Here is a 21,171-nt window from a genome sequence, read left to right on the forward strand (position 1 = left end):
CTGGAGCTGCAAAACCTATTTGACCCTTAAAATGAAGAGTATATAGTTTTGTATATAGTTATACCATATTCAGAGGGATTTGAATCTACCCAAAAGCTTATTTCTAGTATGTTTGACAGAAGTTTTTAATGCAAAAGGAGGTCATACAAGATATTAATTTAATTTTCGTTTCCAAGTTTTTTTTGTCATCCACTGAAAACGAACTATAGTTTGTTGCATTTATGAAATTATAGAATAACAAAAAGAAAACTGTTGACATTTTATTACTGTTTTTACCTGTAATAACCAGCACCCCCTGCTGATGACCCCAAAATGTAAATTGTCGCAGAGACGTCTGCAGCTCCCGTGCGTAAAGACGCAAATGCCACTGTTCACCAAACGGGTGCTGCAAAGTAACAACGCATCACTCACTGTCAACTAGGGCTGGGCGGTATGACCAAAAATATATATCACAGTATTTTTCAAAATTTGAACGGTTTCACGGTATCTGACGGTATTTTTTTTTTTTCTTGCATAATTAAGATTAAGATTAAGATTCCCTTATTACTCCCGCAGTGGGGAAATTTCCAATCTCTGCATTTTAACCCATCCGTGAGTTAGTGAACACACACAGCACACAGTGAGGTGAAGTACATGCTAACCCAGAACAGTGAGCTGCCTGCATTCAGCGGCGCTTGGGGGTGTCAGGTGTTCACAGCATTTTCTACTGGTAGAGAACATAATTACTCCAGTAGATTAACTTAGGATGGTCTATTTTACTGTCATGAATACTGTAGAATAACTCCACACTAGTACAGGTTTGCATGGCACAGAAAATGATGCTGTTTACAAAGAAGAGCTCATGATTCTAATGAAGTGAGGAATCGGAATGCAAAGACAATTACAGAACTTTGACTGTGTAAATGAACATCTTTTATAAAAAATCCCCGTGTTACCTGCTGATGTGGAAGGTGCTGAGTTTAACTTCATGCATTCTTGATATTCCAAGACATTGACATGCTTACTAGGGCTGTCAAAATTGCTCAAAAATGATATTCGAATATTCCCTCTAAAAAACACAGATATTCGAATATATTCTCATAGTATTTGCATCGTGCATCTGGGATGCGTTGCATCCACTGCATCTGAGAGCTTTCAATCAGCCAGACTGTCAGGTGATGACAGCATGACGTCAATAACAGGACAAACTAATACAACGAGACATAACTACCTGTAGATGTAGTTTATTTAAGTTTAAACATATTTCACACCAGAGAACATTCTCTCTCTTTGAGCAGTTAACTAAAGACATCAGCTCATCTGATGCATCTGTTATTCCCTTAATTACAGCGTTAAAGCGTCTTCTTTCACAAAGATTAAGACCACGGAGTGAATACGATGAAAAGTGCGCTCTGCTCTTCAGAGTCTGTCACCACTCAGTTTCACTCAGATCACCTGCACTTCATCACGACTGTACTCCATCCTCGTCATAAAGATCATTATTCTTATTTGGGGATAAAACACGTAGAGAAATGATCCAGTCTGCTTTAGATAAAATCAAAATCAAATGAGCGCTTGGAGACGCAGGAGCAACGAAAGGCGCAGGAGAGGGACCTCTGAATCGTAATCGAATCGTGAGGTGCCAAGAGATTCCCACCCCTAGTATTACGTCGGCTGCAGGAGGTTGCGGAGCTGATTATCCTAACTCTTGGTCAATAATGCTCGTCTGCTAGCTGGCTGTAAACTGGAATGGATTTCCTGAAGGCAGAGGCGTGCATCATTACTCCACATTTTATTAAGACACACCTTTGTTCAGGAAATCCATTCCACTTTTTGCAGCCAGCTAGCAGAGCAGTCGGGGAATAACTTGTGAATTAAGTCTGTATCAGAACTCGATACTGGATCGGATCGGCCTCACCCGTTGTTGTTTGTCCTCATGCTCCTCCCAGCCCACTAAGTACATTTCATCTACCTGGCCTGTGGTGGTAAGAGGGTGGGGGCAGCTGCTAGATTGCATCTGGGTCTGTGGGATCAATCAATCAAGTTTTATTTGTATAGCACTTTACAATAGCCAGACGGTAGCCAAAGTGCTTTACATAAAATCAATAAAATAACACATAAAAACATAAAAACAATATGTAAAAACAATACATAAAAACAGAAAGTGCTACTAGTGCTGCAGGGTGTTAGAGGCCTTCTAAAAGTGCATAAAGTAGAAAACCGGTAAAATAAGTACACCTGAGAGAAGGACTACCCAAGTCAGAGTTAAAAGCCAATCTAAAAAAGTGTGTCTTCAGCTTCGATTTAAAAAGGCTGAGGTCAGTAGTGGTGCGAATCTCAGAGGGCAGTCTGTTCCACAGCCTGGGAGCTGCAACAGCAAAAGAGCGATCGCCCCACTGTTTACGCCTGGACCTCGGGACCTCTAACAGGAGCTGGCCAGAAGAACGGAGGGCTCTGCCATGATCGAGAACAGTTAAAATCTCTGACGGGTAGGAGGGAGCCTGGCCATTAATGGCGTAAAAAACAAACAATAAGAGTTTAAAATCAATTCTAAAACAAACCTGTAGCCAGTGGATGAAGTCATTAACATTATGATTTTCAATTACACAATTACTGTTTAACTTAACTTATTTTCAAGTAGTTATGTGTGCTTCACCTTGCAGAATACATTGGTTTTGTGCATGCCTCAAGTCAAGTGCTCTTTCATCCCATGCCCATTAAAGGCTTTGGTTTTTGAGAATGACTTCACATCCAGTGCAATAGAATCTCTTGTTTAGGTCAGAGCTTCCTTTTTGATTTTTAGCCTTGGCTGAGAAAGGATCATTTTCCCCCTGCACTCTTTAGGCAAGAAGCTGCTACTTACAGTTTCAAATGTCTATATTTGCCCCACGTAAACTGAAGCTGACTTGGAGAATAAATAGTTCAAATTCAAATTCACACCTCGATATTTGGGTTTCATTCTCTCTCGCTATGTCAAAAGCTTTTGAGAGTTGTGCCAATAAGTTGATTAAAAAAAATAACAGGCTATGCAGGGTTTTCCCCAGAAAACCTGCTAAGCACGGTGGTATCTCTCGGGCCCAGCGGCGGCCCACAGCGTTTTTGTAAAAATAATAATAATAATTAAAAGTTCACAGGAAATGTTTAATTATGACTATTATGTGTTATTGCAAGACAGTTATTAACAATACTTAAACACCAGCTATAGAGTTTCACAAAAAGACACTCTTGAAATGTAATAAATAATATTCATTTTTTTCACATAAGTTAAATATCCATTAAGTAATCGGCCAGTGTATCTTAAAACAAAACATGCAATGGTTACATTTAAAAGTAAAATAAAGCAACATAAATATAAAAGTGGTTGTGCCCCCTCATCTGCCTCATCTGGTGCAAACAAACAGCCCTTTTATTTCTGCGCACCTCCCCTGCGCTGTTCTCTTCTCCCTCTCCTGTGCCGTTCATCACTCTGCGCTCCTGCATCTCCAAGCGGTCTCTTCCAAAGCAGCCTGGATAATTTCTCTACGTCTTTTATCCCCACATAAAAATAATGATCTTTATGACGATGATGGAGTATAGTCGCGATGAAGTGCAGGTGATCCGAGCAGTATGAGTAAAACGCTGGTGACAGACGCACTTTTCATCGTTTTCCCTCCGTGGTCTTAATCTTTGTGAAAGAAGAATATTTAACGCTGTAATTAAGGGAATAACGGATGCATCAGATGAGCTGATGTCTTTAGTTAACTGCTCAAAGAGAGAGAATGTTCTCAGGTGCGAAGTGAATGTCGCGGGGAGTTCATAATCTGTGCTGCACGCAGCCAAGTTTCGCTTTTGCGCAGAGATTTTTCCAGCGTTTAATGGTTGCTGTTCCACAGTGTACTCGCTGTGTTTCGACCACCGAATTATCGGTGCATCCCTAAATATAACATCTTTATTGACAAGAACGATGTAACCGTAATAATGACGCACTTGATAGTGTGACTTGGGTTTCAATCGGCACCTGGACAATCGTGCGCTGTGCTGATTACATGGGGGCACATGCGCTCTTGTTCCCCGGTATAGAAAAATCTGTGGTGTATAAAAAAATCTATTTTAAATAAATAAACAAGCAACGCTAAGGCCACCAGGCTTATAATACACTGGGGGAAACCCTGCTATGTATCTTGTCTTCAGTTCAAGTTACAGTTAAAAAAAAAAAAAGTACTCTTTCTTCTTTTGCAGACCATATTCCAGATGACCTGAGGGATCCATTCTACACGGATCAGTATGAGCAGGAACACATAAAGCCACCTGTCATCCGCCTACTGCTGTCATGTGAGCTTTACTGCCGAGTCTGCACCCTCATTCTCAAGACGGAGCAGGCAGCGTCTCTACAGTCCCACCTGTCCGTCATCCAGTCTCTGTCCCGTAAAGGTATTTATGTCGTGGACAGTGACGATACCCGCGTCACAGAGGGGGACCTGGCCTGTGTACCCATCAAAATGGTGAGTGGTTGTCCTCAACAATGGCTTTTGTTGTAAATCAGCATTTTCATTGTACACTAATATGGTCATCAACATACTCGGGGTGAATTTAAATACTGAAATTTTTATACTCTGTAGCTTTTACAAAATGTGACTTGTAGCTATGGGTGGGTGCTGAATCCTGATTCCAGTATTTCAGCTCACCTGAATCACAGCACAAGTTTTAGTTGGGTTGTGTATCGCTGCTTATTACCTGCATGGTTTTGCAAGTTACTGGTTACTGAAAGTCATTTCATCATGTTTCTGCCATACAGCGATGCAGGCTGGCTGTGTGTGGAATAGGGATGGTATGGAGAGAGTTTTGTTCCTTTATTATTCAATCAAACAGAATAGATTTGAAACCAAAAAAGAGATTTGAGAGCAAAAAACAATAAGTTGCAATGAAAAAAAATTAATTTGAGATCGAAACAGAACAGGTTGCAATTGAAAAAAAAATATGAGAGAATATATTTCTTCAAATTCAATCAAAACTAATGTTTGTAAGTAAAAACATACAACCATTTTGCTTATAAATCAGTCCTCTTTGCTTTCAAGTTAAAAAATTTTGTTTGCAAATCAGTCCTCTTTGTTTGCAACTACAAAAGTTTTGGTTGCAAATTCAACAGCACTTGATGGGTGGGGCCTACGCTAGTGGATGGGAGAAGAGTTTCTATTGGTTGGTTTGACCTGACTCCGGCGCAGCTACCTGCATCACACCCACTTCTCCCCTGTGCTGTGCTGCTACAATGTAGGGCTGTGATTAAAACATTTAGTGTTGCATGGTACTCTTGGTGCCAAAACGTCACGGTTCCTACACAACAGTGCTACCGCTGAACACAGTGCCAGTTTCCATTGTGTCTCGGACTGTGTCCCGGACTGTGTCCCGGCGGTAGTCCACGACACAGTGGAAACTGGCACCGCGTTCAGCGGCGACTCTGCTCAGGCTGTGACTCGCAGAGAAAACCATGTTGCTGCTAATAAGTGTGATTGCAGCAGCAGGGCATTATAATTCATTACTTGTGTTGTTGTTGTTGGAAATGTATGGCAGGCTGTAGCGATACGATATAACGATAAAGAAATTAAGAATCAGTTAGAGATGTGCTACATGTGGATTTATGGGCTACGTGTCATGGGGGGACATCGGGTAAGTGGTGAGGGTTGAGAAATTGAGGACGGGGTAGAGAAAGTGCGGCTCGTGCAAAGTCTGTGTGCTCATTCTAAGTGCATGATGGGAAATTCCCTCAGCAGTCTAAACCTATGGCTGCATAAGATAGACTATTCTAATCAAGACATACCTGATCTAGTTTGACTATAGGCTATGTTAAAGAGGTAGGTTTTCAGGTTACCTACCAGACTGAGTCAGAGTCAGTTAGACTGTCTGACTGAAAGTGGGAGTTGTTCCACAGGAGAGGAGCCTGGTAGCTAAATGTTCTACCACCGATTCTACTTTGATTTAATACATGAAATTGTGGTGGTGCCTCATGTGATAGATTTGGCTCATCTGAGGTTTGGCACATTTGAGGTGGTCAAATTTTAAATGCCAGTTCAGGCACTGTTGAAACACAAGCACTATAAGAAAAACAGAACCTGACCAGTCTGACTGTTGTAGCGCAGACTGCCTGTGAGAGAAGAAGGAAACAAGGCCAGTAGCTACAACAGCCTTGCATATTACCTGTAAAGCTGTTCCTGCTTCTGATTTATTATCTTACCACAGTGAAATCAGTGAACGTAGCTCATGCTTTTATTTCCACCCAGCAGTGCAGCCATTTCAAACCACAGGCATTTGTCACTGGGAAACCTCTGTTGTGTAGGGTGGCTTGAAAAACTTGTGGATATGCACATCATTACCACTGCAATAGTTTGATATTATAAACTGTATAAAAAGAGGGTGTATGGCATGTTTAGAGTTTCAGATTGATTTGAGTGGAGCCTTATTATTCATTCAAATTATCTATTTGATGATTTCATGCGAGCTCAGGCTGAGATTAAGATTTGTAATGTGTTTATTGTACAATGATCCTGAGGCCTGTTTCAGAAAGCAGGTTTAGTGAAAACTCTGAGTCTGTTAACCCTGAAATGAGGAAAACTCTGGTTTTTCGGGTTTCAAAAAGCCAGTTCAGCTTAACTCTGAATCAGTTACCCTGGCAACATACGCCGTGGACCTAACCTGTTCACTGGCAGGTTTTCTTCAACTAACCTTGAGTTTCTCTCTGTCTCCGCCCTCTTTCAGACACACACGGTATTTGAATTACTCATTCATTCAGTCAGCAGAGTTTTGGCGTAGTATAGTTCTGCCGTCTACATTAGAAGTTATATTAGGTGGAGACTATTTTCACTACCATTTCATGTGCTTTTGACAGTGATCCCGTGGATGAAGGTGCAGCATTACAGCGCAGAGAATTCAATATTTCTCAGGAGATGATTATTAGACCGCGCATAGATTTCCAGACACTTATCTTTTTGAGCAGTACCATTTCACATCACAGTTCATCATTTACATCCACAACCTAATCCGTCCTTACATTTACATTTTACATTTTTTTTTACAAATGGGAGTTTTTTATAGAACGTCGGAGATGCAGAGCACTTGAACATGATATAAATGAGAAGTCATTCATGTGTGTGAAAACAACATTATGTTGGGGATAAAACAACGGTACAGTCAAACAGCCACTTAATATTTACTTTACAATGTAAAACCTGATCAAAATGAGGTAATCCCATGAGATTATACCGAGGTCTTACCTGTTTGAACAATGTTTTTATGTTTCATATTAAACTTCTGCCAACTGCGCTTCTCCCCCTCGGGATTACAACTAAATGAAATAAATTAAAAGTCTACCACTCAAGCAGTTTCCCCACATAATATTATTGTGATTGTGCAAAGGACGACATTTAAACTTCCGCATCAACAGCAATGTTCTCTATCGCCGTCTCCCCTTCTTTTACTGCTGCAGCGGTGTTACACTTCCTTCTAAAAAACTTTCTCAAACTCACCGTATGAGCGCATTAAGATTTACAACTCCACTGAGGTGAAGAACGTCGCCCTCTGCTTCCCCGTTGTCATGGTGACTCGTCGAAACGGGGCTCCATTCATGTTGTCTTTTTATACTTGTGGTGCACGCGCTTAACTCGAGGTGAAACTACTCCGAGTTGAACAAACTAACTCAAATCGGCTGTTCTGAAACCGAAAACTCAGAGTTTCCTATCTCAGAGTAGATCAACTCAGAGTTCAGGGTTAGAATGAGAGTTTGTTGAACCTTTGTGAAACAGACCCCTGCTTGTCTTCTCTTTGTTGCCATTTTGTATTTTACATTGTTTTTATTCAGCTCTCGTAGTAGTGACTTCAACTATTGCGTTAATAGTTTCTTCAGTATGGTTTTTCTCACAACACATCACTCACAATATTATTGTCAAAAATACTCACAAATTTTAGATGCTCCTAATGCAACATTTCACTGTTGATTGTATTCGAGTAAGTCAAACTGTTGACAAAGAGGTTTTGTCTTATGAAGGAAACCGTTGCTTTGACTCTCCTGATCCCTTTCCGTTGTCACCATCACCACAACAATATTGTCACAGATCAGCTTTAAAATATGTTCTAATGCTCCTGGTATGCACTGAACATCCTGTAGGTCATCACTGGAAATGGCAGCACCACGTCACAGCCATTGTCCCTGGCAATGGGATCTGATGTCTCACAGTTTAACCGAGGGGATAGAATGAACACTAATTAGTTCACTTGATCTTGGCCATCTTCTTAATCTTTTTCTTCTGCTATGGAAACTAGCATTGGTACCTATCTGAAGACTTGTTAATGTCCTCTGCATTAGGCTCACAATATAATCCACACTGGTCTGGGTGTAAGCGACCTGACACAAAGCATGTTAAAGGGGCTTTGTTATTTTTATGATTGCCAATATTATTATATATATATAATATGTATAATAGGAGACATATTATGCAAATTCAACTTTTTAATCATTAATACATTTGGGACTCTGGAGACCCTATGAGTAGAGGAAGTGTGAAAAATAATGACTCACTCATGTTCTTGTGGTCCGTCTAAGTACAGGAGATAAAACACTCGATGTTGACTTCCGCGCTCATTGTTACGTCACAATGAGACATTCTTGGAATTGTCGTCCCGCTGAGCACCGCTTTGTAGCAGTGAAATAATGGCCTCAAATGATGACCAAAGGTCGTCCAAGAAAATCCTTAGTTTACATGCAGTGAAATAAGTGAAATTGATTGTCCTGTGTTTTTCTTTCTCACTCACCCAGAGTGCTCACATGCCCATGATCGATGCTCTGATGATGGCCTACACAGTGGAGATGATCAGTATCGAGAAAGTGGTGGCTTCAGTCAAGTGTTTCTCAACCTTCAGTGCCTCCAAAGAGCTGCCCTTTGACATAGAGGATGCTATGGTCTTCTGGATCAACAAGGTTCGAACAACAATATCCATCTGGTCATGATGGTCATGCTTCATGCTCATTTTTCAGGCTGCGCCATTTTTCATAAAAAGCTTTCACATTGGCATCACAATTCACAGTGGAACACTTGTGTTCTTGAGGCCTGTATGTCAATGGTGCTCAGAGACAAGTCTGCAGATAGCAGTGCAGATCTGTTGTATGCACTCCAAACGCTCAGGCTCACATGCAGTCATCTTTAAAAGGGTCAAATGCCCGAAGCAGTGAAAACCATGACGCAATGTCTCCATGAATCATCATATGATGTCCCGCAACATAACTGTCATTGAAATGGAAACGGTCTGTTACTGATCGTTAATAAATGTAGTTTTTTCTAATGTTGATTAATCTATACATTTTGAAGTCCACAAAATATCAGAAAATATTATTTTTCAAAAGCATCTAGAATGTAATGACTAATGCAGAATATCCTATCATTGAGAGGGTTACATTAGATTTATTTTTACATTTTCTATTACTGACTAAGATGATCATTCCTTAGTAAGTGGAATATTAGAAGGACATTTCCTCCACTAGAGTCCTTATTGAAATGTAGGATGAGTTTGTGTGCGTGTACATGGGTAATTATTTTCCATAATTGGCTTTTTACGACACAAATCTGCCAAAAATGCAAATGAATTTGTGTTGCCAAACTCTGCTTTAATGTGAATGTTAGTAGTTGCCTGTTTAGAGGTGCTTTAACCACAAATGGTGATAACAAAGAAGAAAACATCATTTGTTTTTAGAGTTTTTTTTTTTTTTTTTTTTTAATAATGAAAACAAACATTCTGATTTTTGGGCTTCTTAAATGTGAATTTATTCTGGCTTCATTGCTCCATTTGACAAAGAAATCTTTAAAACAGAATAATTTTCATCTGAGGTCATTAGTATTTCAAGGTTTGGGTCCAAATAAGTACTCGGTTAATCGAGAAAATAATTGACAGATGAATTGATTATGAAAATAATCGTAACTTACAGCTCTAATCATGAGTTTCATTTGCTTTTTGATCTTTTATTGAATCCATTATCAGAGCACCCATCCTTCATCTCATTTAAAATTGGCTTGTTTGTTTTGTACATTTTAATTATAGGGCACATCTGCTTAATTTCTCTGAGTTGAATGAGATACTGGATTAATGGCCTGCTGTATTGCACACACATTTATTGTGGCCAGATATCTACAGAACATATAAACAGGCTGTTGGATAATCTATTTAACCTGGTTTCTCTGCTTGTTTCTTGAGGACATCTATATGAACTGAATGTGTCATTGCTTCTTCTTCAGGTGAACATGAAGATGAGAGAGATTGCAGAAAGGGAACACAAAGTCAAGCACCATCCTCTGGAGTCCCCCAGCCACCAAAAGGTAAAGAAACCTATGTATTTACAGGTCCAGATCCTCAAAAGGCCATATGTGGTTGTTAAAAGACTTAATAATTTGAATTTCATTAGAAACATTCATGTAGCCATCATCTCTACCTAAAATATTAATTTTTCGCTAATGGCACTGACACTGCTGTCTTTTTCTGTTTAAACTGGAAACAGATCCAAACCTTTTTTTTCTGTGACCTGATCTGTTAAACTTTCTGCTCCTGTTCCTCACCTGTACCTCCCGCCCCTCTCTTATCCCTGCAAACTGGATAGTCTCCCTCCAAATGGTATTGGAAGCTAGTCCCTGTAAGTTGGATGCCAGCCCTCCCACCCCCATAACCCCATTTTCTTCCCCTCTCCCACCACGCATATTTCTGTGCTGATGTGTGCGCACACTTCAACACAGCTCATTTAAGCTCATTCTGTGCTGCCAGTGTGTCTGCAAGGGGAAGAGAAAGCTGATGGATATATTTTTTTTACGCCTAGTGGCAAATAATGTCAGCCTGGTGAAAGACTTTTCTGACCTTTGTCAAGTATTCAAAAGTGTGGTATTTCATTTCAAGCTCAAGTAGGCAACATGGATTTGTTGTGCAAGTGTGTTCTTCCTTAAGTTTTAAACCATAGTGTGAGAACAGTATTAGGAAAGTTGGAACATTTTGGCTAGTTTTGCTTTTCTTATTATACACCTTTTACAATAAAAGTTAAAGGTCCCATATTATACCCTATCTCTCCAAGTCAACCTAGTTCCCTGTTGTCCAAATTAACATGTCTGTGACATGCTTTGGTCAAAATACTATAAGGATGAAGCAACACAGCAGTTCAATCCCCATGCCAAAACAGCCCTGTTCAGACGGATCTGTTTAGTAGTATCTCTTTAAGTCCACCTTAAAGGTCCACCTTAAAAAAAAAAAGAAAGAAAAAGAAAAAGTAAAACAAAACTTAAGGGACAGGAAATGACATCCACCACAGAGGCTACTGGGAGCTAACAGCAGGCTCTAGCAGGCATTTTTCACAGACTTCCGGTTTTTGGATACTGTTGCCCTCGCCAGCGCTCTTGCGTTTTTTAGGGAGCTCGCGGAGCTCCACGAGACAACAATTCCAGGAATTTAGCGCACTGTGACGTCCCAATGAGTGCGGAAGTCATCGCATGTTTTATCTACTGTACTTAGACTGAGGAGGACCACAAAAACATGATTGAGTCTTCTTTTTTCACACTTTGCTGACTGATAGGGCCTCCAGAGTCCCAAATATAAGGATTTAAATTATTAAAATGTTGATTTTGCATAATATGGGACCATTTTTAGGGTTAGTATTTGGTTGTTGGCGCTGGTTTCCATCATACGGGACAATTAAAATAATTAACTATTTACTCACCCAGAAGCCACCCATCGCGCACTGTTCCAGCCTGTTCAATTTGCGCATCACATATGATTTGAACATTGATGGAATGAAAATGTTTCCTATTAACGTAAACACATTCTGTGACGGCGCTTTTATAGCGATGTGTGTGCAGTCAATAGCTCCGATTACATTAGGGAAACCGGCTCTCGCTGAAAATTGCGCTTTAATGTTGGCCTGTTCAACAGCATTGTATGGGAGTGTGATGGCTGGCACACTCCTGACCGCATCGGCTTATGAGCCAATTATCATTGTTTGCAAGTAAATCCTCGCGTTCCCTAAATACTCGCTCACTTCAGATTGTTCATAAGTGTCTCTGATGTGCACATCACTCTGATGACTACATATTTTCACATTATTAACAGTTTCCCAGCATCACCACTAAGTGTCGCCAAAGGAACAATAGCTGTAGAAACGGGCGTACGCCAGCCATGAAGTTGGCGTGGGCACCGCACATTTCCACGGTCATTTCACGTTTCATACATCTGAACGTGAGCGTGGAAAAGGACGTACGCCACGTTTTTGTGCGTACGCAACCTTCGTACATGAGGCCCCTGGTCTTTATTGAAAATGAAGTTTTTGGTTATGTGAATCGTGGGATGCAAATGACCCAAAATTGCTTACGTTGAAATTTAAACTAAATAAAATGTTATGAAAGCCAATCTGTAAATAGACATGAATCAACCTACTGCCAAACTTGCACAAGAGTGGGTGGTGGTGGTAGCATTTGATATTAAAAGACCCATAAGGCATTTTATGGTGAGGGCAAGAAGATAGGAGAATTAATTTTAGTTGACTGCAAATCCATGCCTACACCTCTCCTTTGCTTTGCAGTCCCATCCCTTGTCACCTTTCACTGACCTGCTTTGCTATTCAGCCTCCAGTCGCTCTAATCGGCTCTCACACTTGTCCCTTCTGTTCCCGTTGTCTCTTCTGTCAGCATCTCTGCTTTTGTATGTTTTATGTTTGTGTGTCAAACTGATGTTGTGCACGAGCTGGCTCACAGCATGCTGGAGCTCACTGAAGTCGTATAGTGTTAGTGTTTCCTCTGTCCGTAATAGAGCTTCTGCCTAGGGTTTGTTTCATCAGCTGGTATATTTTTTTAGACGTATTGAAGTAGTTATTAAATGGTGTTTATTTTGATCTCAATGTAGTTTTGCTGCTTGCCTTTTCTGTCCTGTACATGATCAGTTTAATAGTATATGTGGCAGAGCCATGCAAGGAATTAACCTGTGGACTTGGCTAGGGATGGGGCCGATTTGATCCAGTATCGGTATCGGGTTCCGATACAGACATAATTCACGGATCAGATCCGTCTGTGTGTGTGTGTCTGCTGAAAAGTCTCCTCAAGTGATTCCCTGACTGCTCTGCTAGCTGGCTGCAAAAAGTGGAATGGGTTTCCTGAACTGAGGCGTGTCTAAATGAGACGCGGAGTAATGATGCACGACTCTGTTGAGGAAATCCATTCCACAGTTTACAGCCAGCTATCAGGAAAGTATGATTGACCAGGAGTTAACCAGGAAGTTCAGCTCCGCAACCTTTAGCCGACGTAATCACAGCCATCACCGTTTTAAAACACCTGCTCGCTGAGGAGAACAGTACTGTGCAAAACAGTGAAAATCACACTCCTCCAAGCCAGAGTTTATGTTAGCCGGGTTCATATGCCGGTTTTTGTGTCCCTACTGTGGTCATCAATCATCTCCACCCCTGCTCTCTCCCTGTAGTTGATGTGTGGCTGTCAGAAAGCCAGACACCGCTGCGCTTCATTCAACCAAATTATAGTAACTCACTTGACATTCTCGGTAACGGCGTTGCAACGATAGGAAAAGTAATTTATTAGTTTACTCCGTTGCTGAAAAAATCACGCCGTTATATTTAAACGCCGTTACTCCCAACACTGGTGATAGAATCTTCTTGGTGATGGCTCTCTTCGTCAATTCTCTCTCTGCAGGCCCTATAAACCAAGGGAAGTGTCTGAGAGAAATATTTACGACCAGGGAGTTGGTAACAAGGGTCAATTACTTTTTTCAGCCACTTAAATCTGTTATTTCCCACTGTGCTTAATTGCACCATGCATTGTGTGTTCTCGGGATGGCACTGCTTCAAGTGTCTTCTTCGATAACACTGTTGCTAGAGGTTTTCGTGGGGATTTTCTGTTCTAATTTTCTCTTTTAACTCGCTCTCATATCTGTCAATGTGCATGGCTACAGCCATTAAAGCTCCCATAGAGTGGTCCTGTTGCACATAATGTGTCCAGCCATGGCAAAAGCGTTCACAAGTCTACTTTGGGACATTTGGAGTTATTTACAGATTCAGAAAGCGTGATTTCTAAGCTTTCCAACAATGTCAAACACATGTCCATCTGATCATTTTTGAAGAAGAGGTGACCATTTGAATGTAGGCACTCCTCAAACTGCTTTAGGGAGAAATTCAGCCTGAAAGATCTTGACCAACTTGAGGAGCCAGGCCAATGGCTGCTCATTTGCATCACATTAACATGGTCACAACCCCCCACCCAGTCTAGCTGTCAGTGACATCTGATATATGTTAGCCCACAGGACAGAAACAGTGTAGCAGTTTGAAAAAAAAAAAAGGAATGAATGTAGTTCATGTCAATGTAGTGTTATTTGCTGTAAGTACTTCAGTGGACTGATAAGAATCAGAATTTACTTTATTGATCCCCAGAGGGAAATTCTTCTGTTACAAAAAGCACTTGAATAAAAATGAGAAACAAGAAAGGTGAAAGATAGATACATACTTCAAATAAAATATATCCAAGTGTGTAAAGGAGAGTTCAATATTTTCCAGACCATGGACTATATTACAAACTAGGAGCGATTCACAGCGATAAAACAACCTTTATTCAAACACAAAGTTTATGGTTTTAAGACCCACAATACTGTGATTTAAAGCATGTAGTGGCTTCTTCAAAACTTCAACTTGTGTAATTTTGAAAAAAACGGAAATCCCTGAATTTTGAAAAAAAAAACTTTTTCCAGTTTTTTCTCGTTTTGCGCTTTGCCGACTTGTTCCTGCTTGGTCCGTGGCGGGTCACATATGTTAGTTATGGAGGTCTACTTACATACATTAACTTGTTTTTATGGTCGAAAACCTCCTAGTTGCTGTAAACGAGCTGATAGAAATCTCTCTTTTCTCTTTCTCTAGTCGGCCGCAATATTTCAGACATAAATCACCCCCAGAAGACAGAGTGTGTTGTGATTGGCCAGCCAGCGTAGAGCCTTTCCGATCTGTCTTGTGATTGGCCAATACCCGGAAGTGACCTATGCAGCACACCCACTCTCAGAAGCGCAGCTCCCCCCTGTGGAACGGTGGATGCACTGCTACTCATTATCAAAACATTGTTTTAACAATGTTTAAAAATAACTTCTTCACGACTCCCCGCCGGAGTCCCTTTTATGACTTTGACCCAGAGTCAGACTCACGGTCAGATGACACTGTCGCTCGTGAAACACCTCCACAACGCACGTTATTCTTCTTCTGCGGTTCAATGTACGCAACCGGATGTACCCGGACTAGTGCCCGGAGCAGCACGATCTGCTGTTCAGGAGAACCGCTGTTTACGTAACAGGACCGGGTTTTTTCAGAGATCTCACTGAGCCTGAGATTACAATAAAACACAGCGTTCTCAGCAATGGCTGAACTGCTTGTTTTGAACCTTTAGGGCTTGGTAAACAAGGTAATGACGCAGATACACACTAAAAAACAGCGTTAATTGGAACTTCGGGTCTAGGTCCGCTTTAAAACATTACCACGCGTGCATCAACCTAAGATGATGTGGCAGCTATTCCAGCCACACCATTGGTTCAAAGCACACTTGAAATTAGATCTATTAAAGTTTAATCAAGCATATCTTGTTTTTAGGTGAACCCAAGTGGTGATGACTCTCAAATTTACAATTGATGGCTCAGCTGTTGTATGAGTTTGCATAAGATTTTAGTGTTGTTTTTTAACAACTATGTTAAATATGCTTTTAGTGGCACAGAGATTGTCGAGTTGATTAATCATTACATGGGGAGAGGTTTTTCCAGCATCCTGCAGAAGCATTATTATAGTGCAGCTACAGCCATGATGCTATCCTTTGTGGATCACTACTTTTCAGATGCATCTAATAGTACTGAAACAGAGGTTAATAAACCATAAACTTCCTCTGTGACAGATTCTGCACTCTGCAAATGCACCATGTTTCTTTATATCTAAATCTGTGTCATCATAGAGAGCGTTTTCTGCAGCCTGGTGGGCAAAGCATGTGGCTTTTTCAAGCAGCAGCCTTGTTTTATTAGGATCACAACATGTTGGAAGCTGAAATGAGCACTGGACATGTCCATCATACTTAACAGATGCATATAATTGTTGGTATAATATTTGGTGTGAGCAATTATCTGTACCAGCTTAAGTGGGCCAGTGATTACCCCAGTTTGTTAAATATTAGTGCTGGGCACTAGGTTAAAGCATGTTAACGGAAAAAGACGTGTGTGACGTTATGTTTACGTGCTGTGACACCGGAGTCCAGGCACCGTTTACCAGTTAGCTGCATTAGCTCCTTTAGCGCTGTTAGCGCGCCTACTATCGAACTGGAGCGGTCTGTTTATTAAATGAAAAGAGAAGCACTACAAATAACCAGTGTATCTGTGTACTACATATGTGTACCTCTGTTTTTAAAGTTAAGCGTTACTTTAGAGACTCATTTTAACAATCCGGAGTCACGTAAACATGTTTTTCTGGTGAGTCGTCATGGAAACGCGTCATGCATTAACATGCGTCAGTTGACGCCGTTAACCACAACTATCGCGCCCAGCACTAATAAATATGCTTTTAGTCAGTCAGCTGTGTCACCCTGCTCGTGTTGACTGGGCTCCACTCCAGGTCACCTTCTCTTTGACCACCAACTGTGTTCACATCACTGCTCCAACATCCTCACCTTCAATGTGTCTCATTGGTTCTCCCTTTTAAATTGGTAATAACAATATAATAAAATAATAGTGTTGCTCAACTCGGCAGCATCTTATGATGAATGTCATTAAACCTGATGCTGGATTAGTTGAAGAGGAGTTTCACCTTGAGCTTTTGAAACGCCTGGAGAGAATCTTGATTTGATGCTTAAATGAATTGGCTGGCGCATTAATCGTCCTACCATGTCGGGATGTGTGTGTTTTTCTTTGTAGCTTTACTTTTTCTCCCTTCTTAATTCTTAACTGCCATCCTCTCTCCCTGCTGGTTAGGTGAGGTATCGTCGGGAGCATGCCTCAGGCCAACATCTGGCCTTCCCTTTAGTGGAGGACCTGATGAGGGATGTTTGTGATGGAGCTGCACTGCTCACTGTGGTCCACTACTACTGCTCAGACATCATGAAGCTGGAGGGTATGCTGTGCACTGTCATGTTTATTAGCTTCACAAAACTAATTATCAGTTGCCCTCAAAGAATTTGAATATCATCAGTCTATCTTTCCTGACAATGAAGTTAATATCCAGAACCTCTGTCCATGTGTAACACATTTATGGCACCTTCACATGGCTTATTGGTTCAGTTCTGTGTCTGTGATATGTCTCACCATCAGATCATTGAACGTGTACTAATGTGACCTCTTCTCTGCCTGTCTGATCAGATATTCGCCTGAAGGAAGTCCCCTCTGTTAATGATAGCCTGTACAACATTCAGCTGGTTAGAGAGTTCGCCAATGAGTATCTGAATAAAAGTTTCTACTTGACAACAGAGGATATGCTTTACTCGCCACTCGTGCTAAAGGTTTGTAAACTAAAAAATTATGTATTTGAAAATAAAGTAACTCACTAGTACAAGTTAAATGTCTGGATTCAAGCCTTTTTTTAACCATGTTACCTATTCCTTGTAGCACAATGTCATGGTTTTTATCGCTGAGCTCTTCTGGTGGTTTGAGACCGTCAAGCCAGAGTTTGTCCAGCCCAGAGATCTGCAGGAGTTAAAAGATGGTAAGCATCATGGTGCCACTTCCTCGCATACAGGATGAAAGTATCACATTGGTGAAAGACTGACTGAATCACATCTGCATGTGGTAATGCTGCACACTGTGATGTTACATTATTCTCATCAGCTGCATTGGACATTTCTTAACCATGACAATCCTTGTCTCAAGTTACTGGAGAAGTAATATCTGGTGATGATTGATTAAGACATTTATCACAAATTGGACCCGCAGATATTGCATTTCAAATACACATTGCTGTCTTGTCTCTTTGATTTGCACACAATTGCATGTAATTGCAATCGTTTACCCCTGGTTTCACTGCATTAGTGACAACAGTCCTTAGCCACTGTCTGTCTGAGGTGATCATCATCTTTGTCCTTTCCTCAGCACGAGCTGCAGCTCAGCCCAAGAGTGCACGACCATCAGTGCCCATCTCCAATGCCACCAAGCGCAGCTTCCTGGTTAGTCCTAGTGTGGCCGATAACCAGAGCAGCCCTGAAGTCTGTAACAGGTACTTCCTGCACCCTGACGACTCTGACCCCCTGTAAGTCTTCTCTCACTTTTCCTTCTCATTCCACCTCACGATCCTATCTGCTAACCAGTTACAGTTACTGTTTAAGGTTAAGTAAATATGCACTTAATTCTGTCGCATCATTCATTTCATGTGTCTTTCACCTTTCTCGTCTGCACCAAACTATTATGATATGCACCAAGTAAAGCTAAGCTTTACATGTATGAGTGTGTGCTTGAAGGCTGCGACTGTTTTCTTTTCTTTGTTGATTTATCTGTCGATAGTTTTTTCAGTTAACTGATGAATTGTTTGTTCCATAAAAATTGATCAGGTAATTATATTAGGGTTACATTAAAACACAGCTGGATGTTACCAGATTTACAAACGCTGATATTGCAGCCTGGTTTTCATGTTAAGGTTAGTTTATCTTAAGTTTAGGGGTACATGCAACATACTCTTGACCTCGGTTAGGTCCATGAATATTGGTACATCGACATAATTCTCTTTATTTTGGCTCTATACACCACTACAATGGATTTGAAATGAAACGAACAAGATCCAGCTTTAATTTGAGGGGATTTACATCCAAATCAAGTGAACGGTGTAGGAATTACAACACTTTCTATATGTGCCTCCCACTTTTTAGGGGACCAAAGGTAATGGGACAAACTAAACAATCATAAAACAAACTTTCATTGTTTAATACTTGGTTGAAAATCCTTTGCAGTCAATTACAGCCTGAAGTCTGGAAGGCATAGACATCACCAGACACTGGGTTTCATCCCTGGTGATACTCTGTCAGGCCTCTGCTGTAACGGTCCTCAGTTCCTGCTTGTTCTTGGGGCATTTTCCCTTCAGTTTGGTCTTCAGCAAGTGAAATGCATGCTCAATCAGATTCAGGTCAGGTGATTGACTTGGCCATTGCATAACATTACATTTATTTGCCTTAAAAACGCCATCCAATGAGCTCTGAAGCATTTGGCTGAATATGAGCAGATAGTATTGCTGGAAACACTTCAGAATTCATCCTGCTGCTTTTGTCAGCAGTTACATCACCAATAAATACAAGGGAACCAGTTCCATTGGCAGCCATACATGCCCACGCCATGACACTACCACCACCATGCTTCACTGATGAGGTGGTATGTTGTGGATCATGAGCAGTTCCTTTCCTTCTCCACACTCTTCTCTTCCCATCACCGTGGTACAAGTTGATCTTGGTCTCATCTGTCCAGAGGATGTTCTTCCAGAATTATAACAGCTTTTTTAGGTGTTGTTTGGCAAATTCTAATCTCATCTTCCTGCTTTTGAGGCTCACCAATGGTTTACATCTTGTGGTGAACCCTCTGTATTAACTCTGGTGAAGTCTTCTTTTGATTGTTGACTTTGAAACACAAAGTCAACAATCTTCACCAGGGAAATAATTATTCTGTCGTCCACCACAGTGGTTTTCTGTGGTCTTCCAGGTCCTTTGGTGTTGCTGAGCTCGCCGGTGCATTCTTTCTTTTTAAGAATGTTCCAAACCGTTGATTTGGCCACACGTAATGTTTTTGCTATTTCTCTGATGGGTTTGTTTCGATTTTTCAGCCTAATGATGGCTTGCTTCACTGACAGTGACAGTCCCTTGGATCTCATATAGAAAGTTAACAGCAACAGATTCCAAATGCAAATGTCACTCCTGGAATCAACTCTAGAACTTTTACCTGCTTAATTGAAGATGAAATAATAAGGGAACAGCCCACCCACCCGTCCATGAAATAGCTTTTCAGTCAATTATTCTATTACTTTTGGTCCCCTAAAAAGTGGGAGGCACATACATAAAGTGTTGTAATTCCTACACCGTTCACCTGATTTGGATGTAAAAACCCTCAAATTAAAGTTGAAAGTGTGCCGTTGGAGCACATCTTTTTCGTTTCCTGTCAAATCCATTGTAGTGGTGTATAGAGCCAAAATAAAGAGAATTGTGTCAATGTCCCAATGTTTATGGACCTAACTGTAAATACCTTTCACTCTACCTCTTCTACTCTGTTTGTGTGCCTTTGCATGCTGGAGGGGGAAAAACACACGTCAAAGACGCACTGACCTGAGATAAAACAAGTGCTGCTACAAAAAACACATGGTAGAGGAAACACTGACTCTGTTTATAGGAATGAACAACGTTGTTTCGGAGTAAACAAACCAGAACACAAAAAAAAACCGTATATTTTACAAGGTACAAATAATTTCATTATTGTATTAAGAGTTGCAAATTCATTTAATAATTTAGTCAATTCCTAAATGATTTTGTTGCAGCTAGGGCTGCTACAAAATCTTTTCCTCACTATAAAAACAAGATGCAAGATGTGAACTGCATTTGATTGGCAGAAGTTGCAGCCCTTTGTTTGGGTGTGACCTTCATACTGCCCTGAGCTAACAAATGATTTGTGTGACTGCTTCGCTTGCATTATTCTGATGACGGTATTTCATTCTACATAAATTAGTGTTCCAAATGACTTTGTATTGTCTGCTGTTCTTTTTGGTTTTAGTAAAGGGGGTCCAACCTTCAGTCCTTCCCACCCACTTCTACCCCTACGACAGAGGCAGCAGATGCAGCAAGGAGAAGACACTCCAGGTTTGCGATTCCGTTCAAACTCTTTGACTCAAATGGATGGACAACCCAGAGCCTCTGTCGCTGCATGGCCTGAGAAGAGGCAGAGGTATGGAGCATAGTAGCACACATGCATTTATAAATCTAAAAGAAAAGCTGCCTAAAAAGTTCAATTTGTTTTTTAATTATTATTATTTTTCCAATGCACTAATTTTCTAATGCAGCTAATACCTGTAGCTGTCAGGTGTGTGCAAAAACAGAGTTACAGTGGATATTTAATTCATTCATCTAAAAACAAGGCCTTATTTGGTATTATTTCAAATCGTTCTTACAAAAGTCTTGGGAAAACATTTATGATTTGTTTATCTAACATAATTAATGTAATTAAATATGT

At 40.7% G+C, this 21,171-nt stretch overlaps 1 protein-coding gene across 1 annotated transcript in view; it reads left to right on the plus strand.

The window, feature by feature from the left end:
* Positions 1 to 21,171, plus strand: part of camsap1b (calmodulin regulated spectrin-associated protein 1b) — a 43,605-nt gene that overhangs the window by 15,361 nt on the left and 7,073 nt on the right. The window contains exons 3-11 of the mRNA XM_083905493.1: positions 4,198 to 4,460; positions 8,762 to 8,923; positions 10,233 to 10,313; positions 10,592 to 10,624; positions 16,957 to 17,095; positions 17,341 to 17,480; positions 17,587 to 17,683; positions 18,067 to 18,223; positions 20,716 to 20,886. Coding sequence (XP_083761619.1) covers positions 4,198 to 4,460; positions 8,762 to 8,923; positions 10,233 to 10,313; positions 10,592 to 10,624; positions 16,957 to 17,095; positions 17,341 to 17,480; positions 17,587 to 17,683; positions 18,067 to 18,223; positions 20,716 to 20,886 — 1,243 coding nt within the window. The remainder of the gene's footprint in view (positions 1 to 4,197; positions 4,461 to 8,761; positions 8,924 to 10,232; positions 10,314 to 10,591; positions 10,625 to 16,956; positions 17,096 to 17,340; positions 17,481 to 17,586; positions 17,684 to 18,066; positions 18,224 to 20,715; positions 20,887 to 21,171) is intronic.

This window comes from Microchirus variegatus (genome assembly GCF_963457635.1).
Source record: "Microchirus variegatus genome assembly, chromosome: 18".
In the NCBI taxonomy this organism is placed as follows: Eukaryota; Metazoa; Chordata; class Actinopteri; order Pleuronectiformes; family Soleidae; genus Microchirus; species Microchirus variegatus.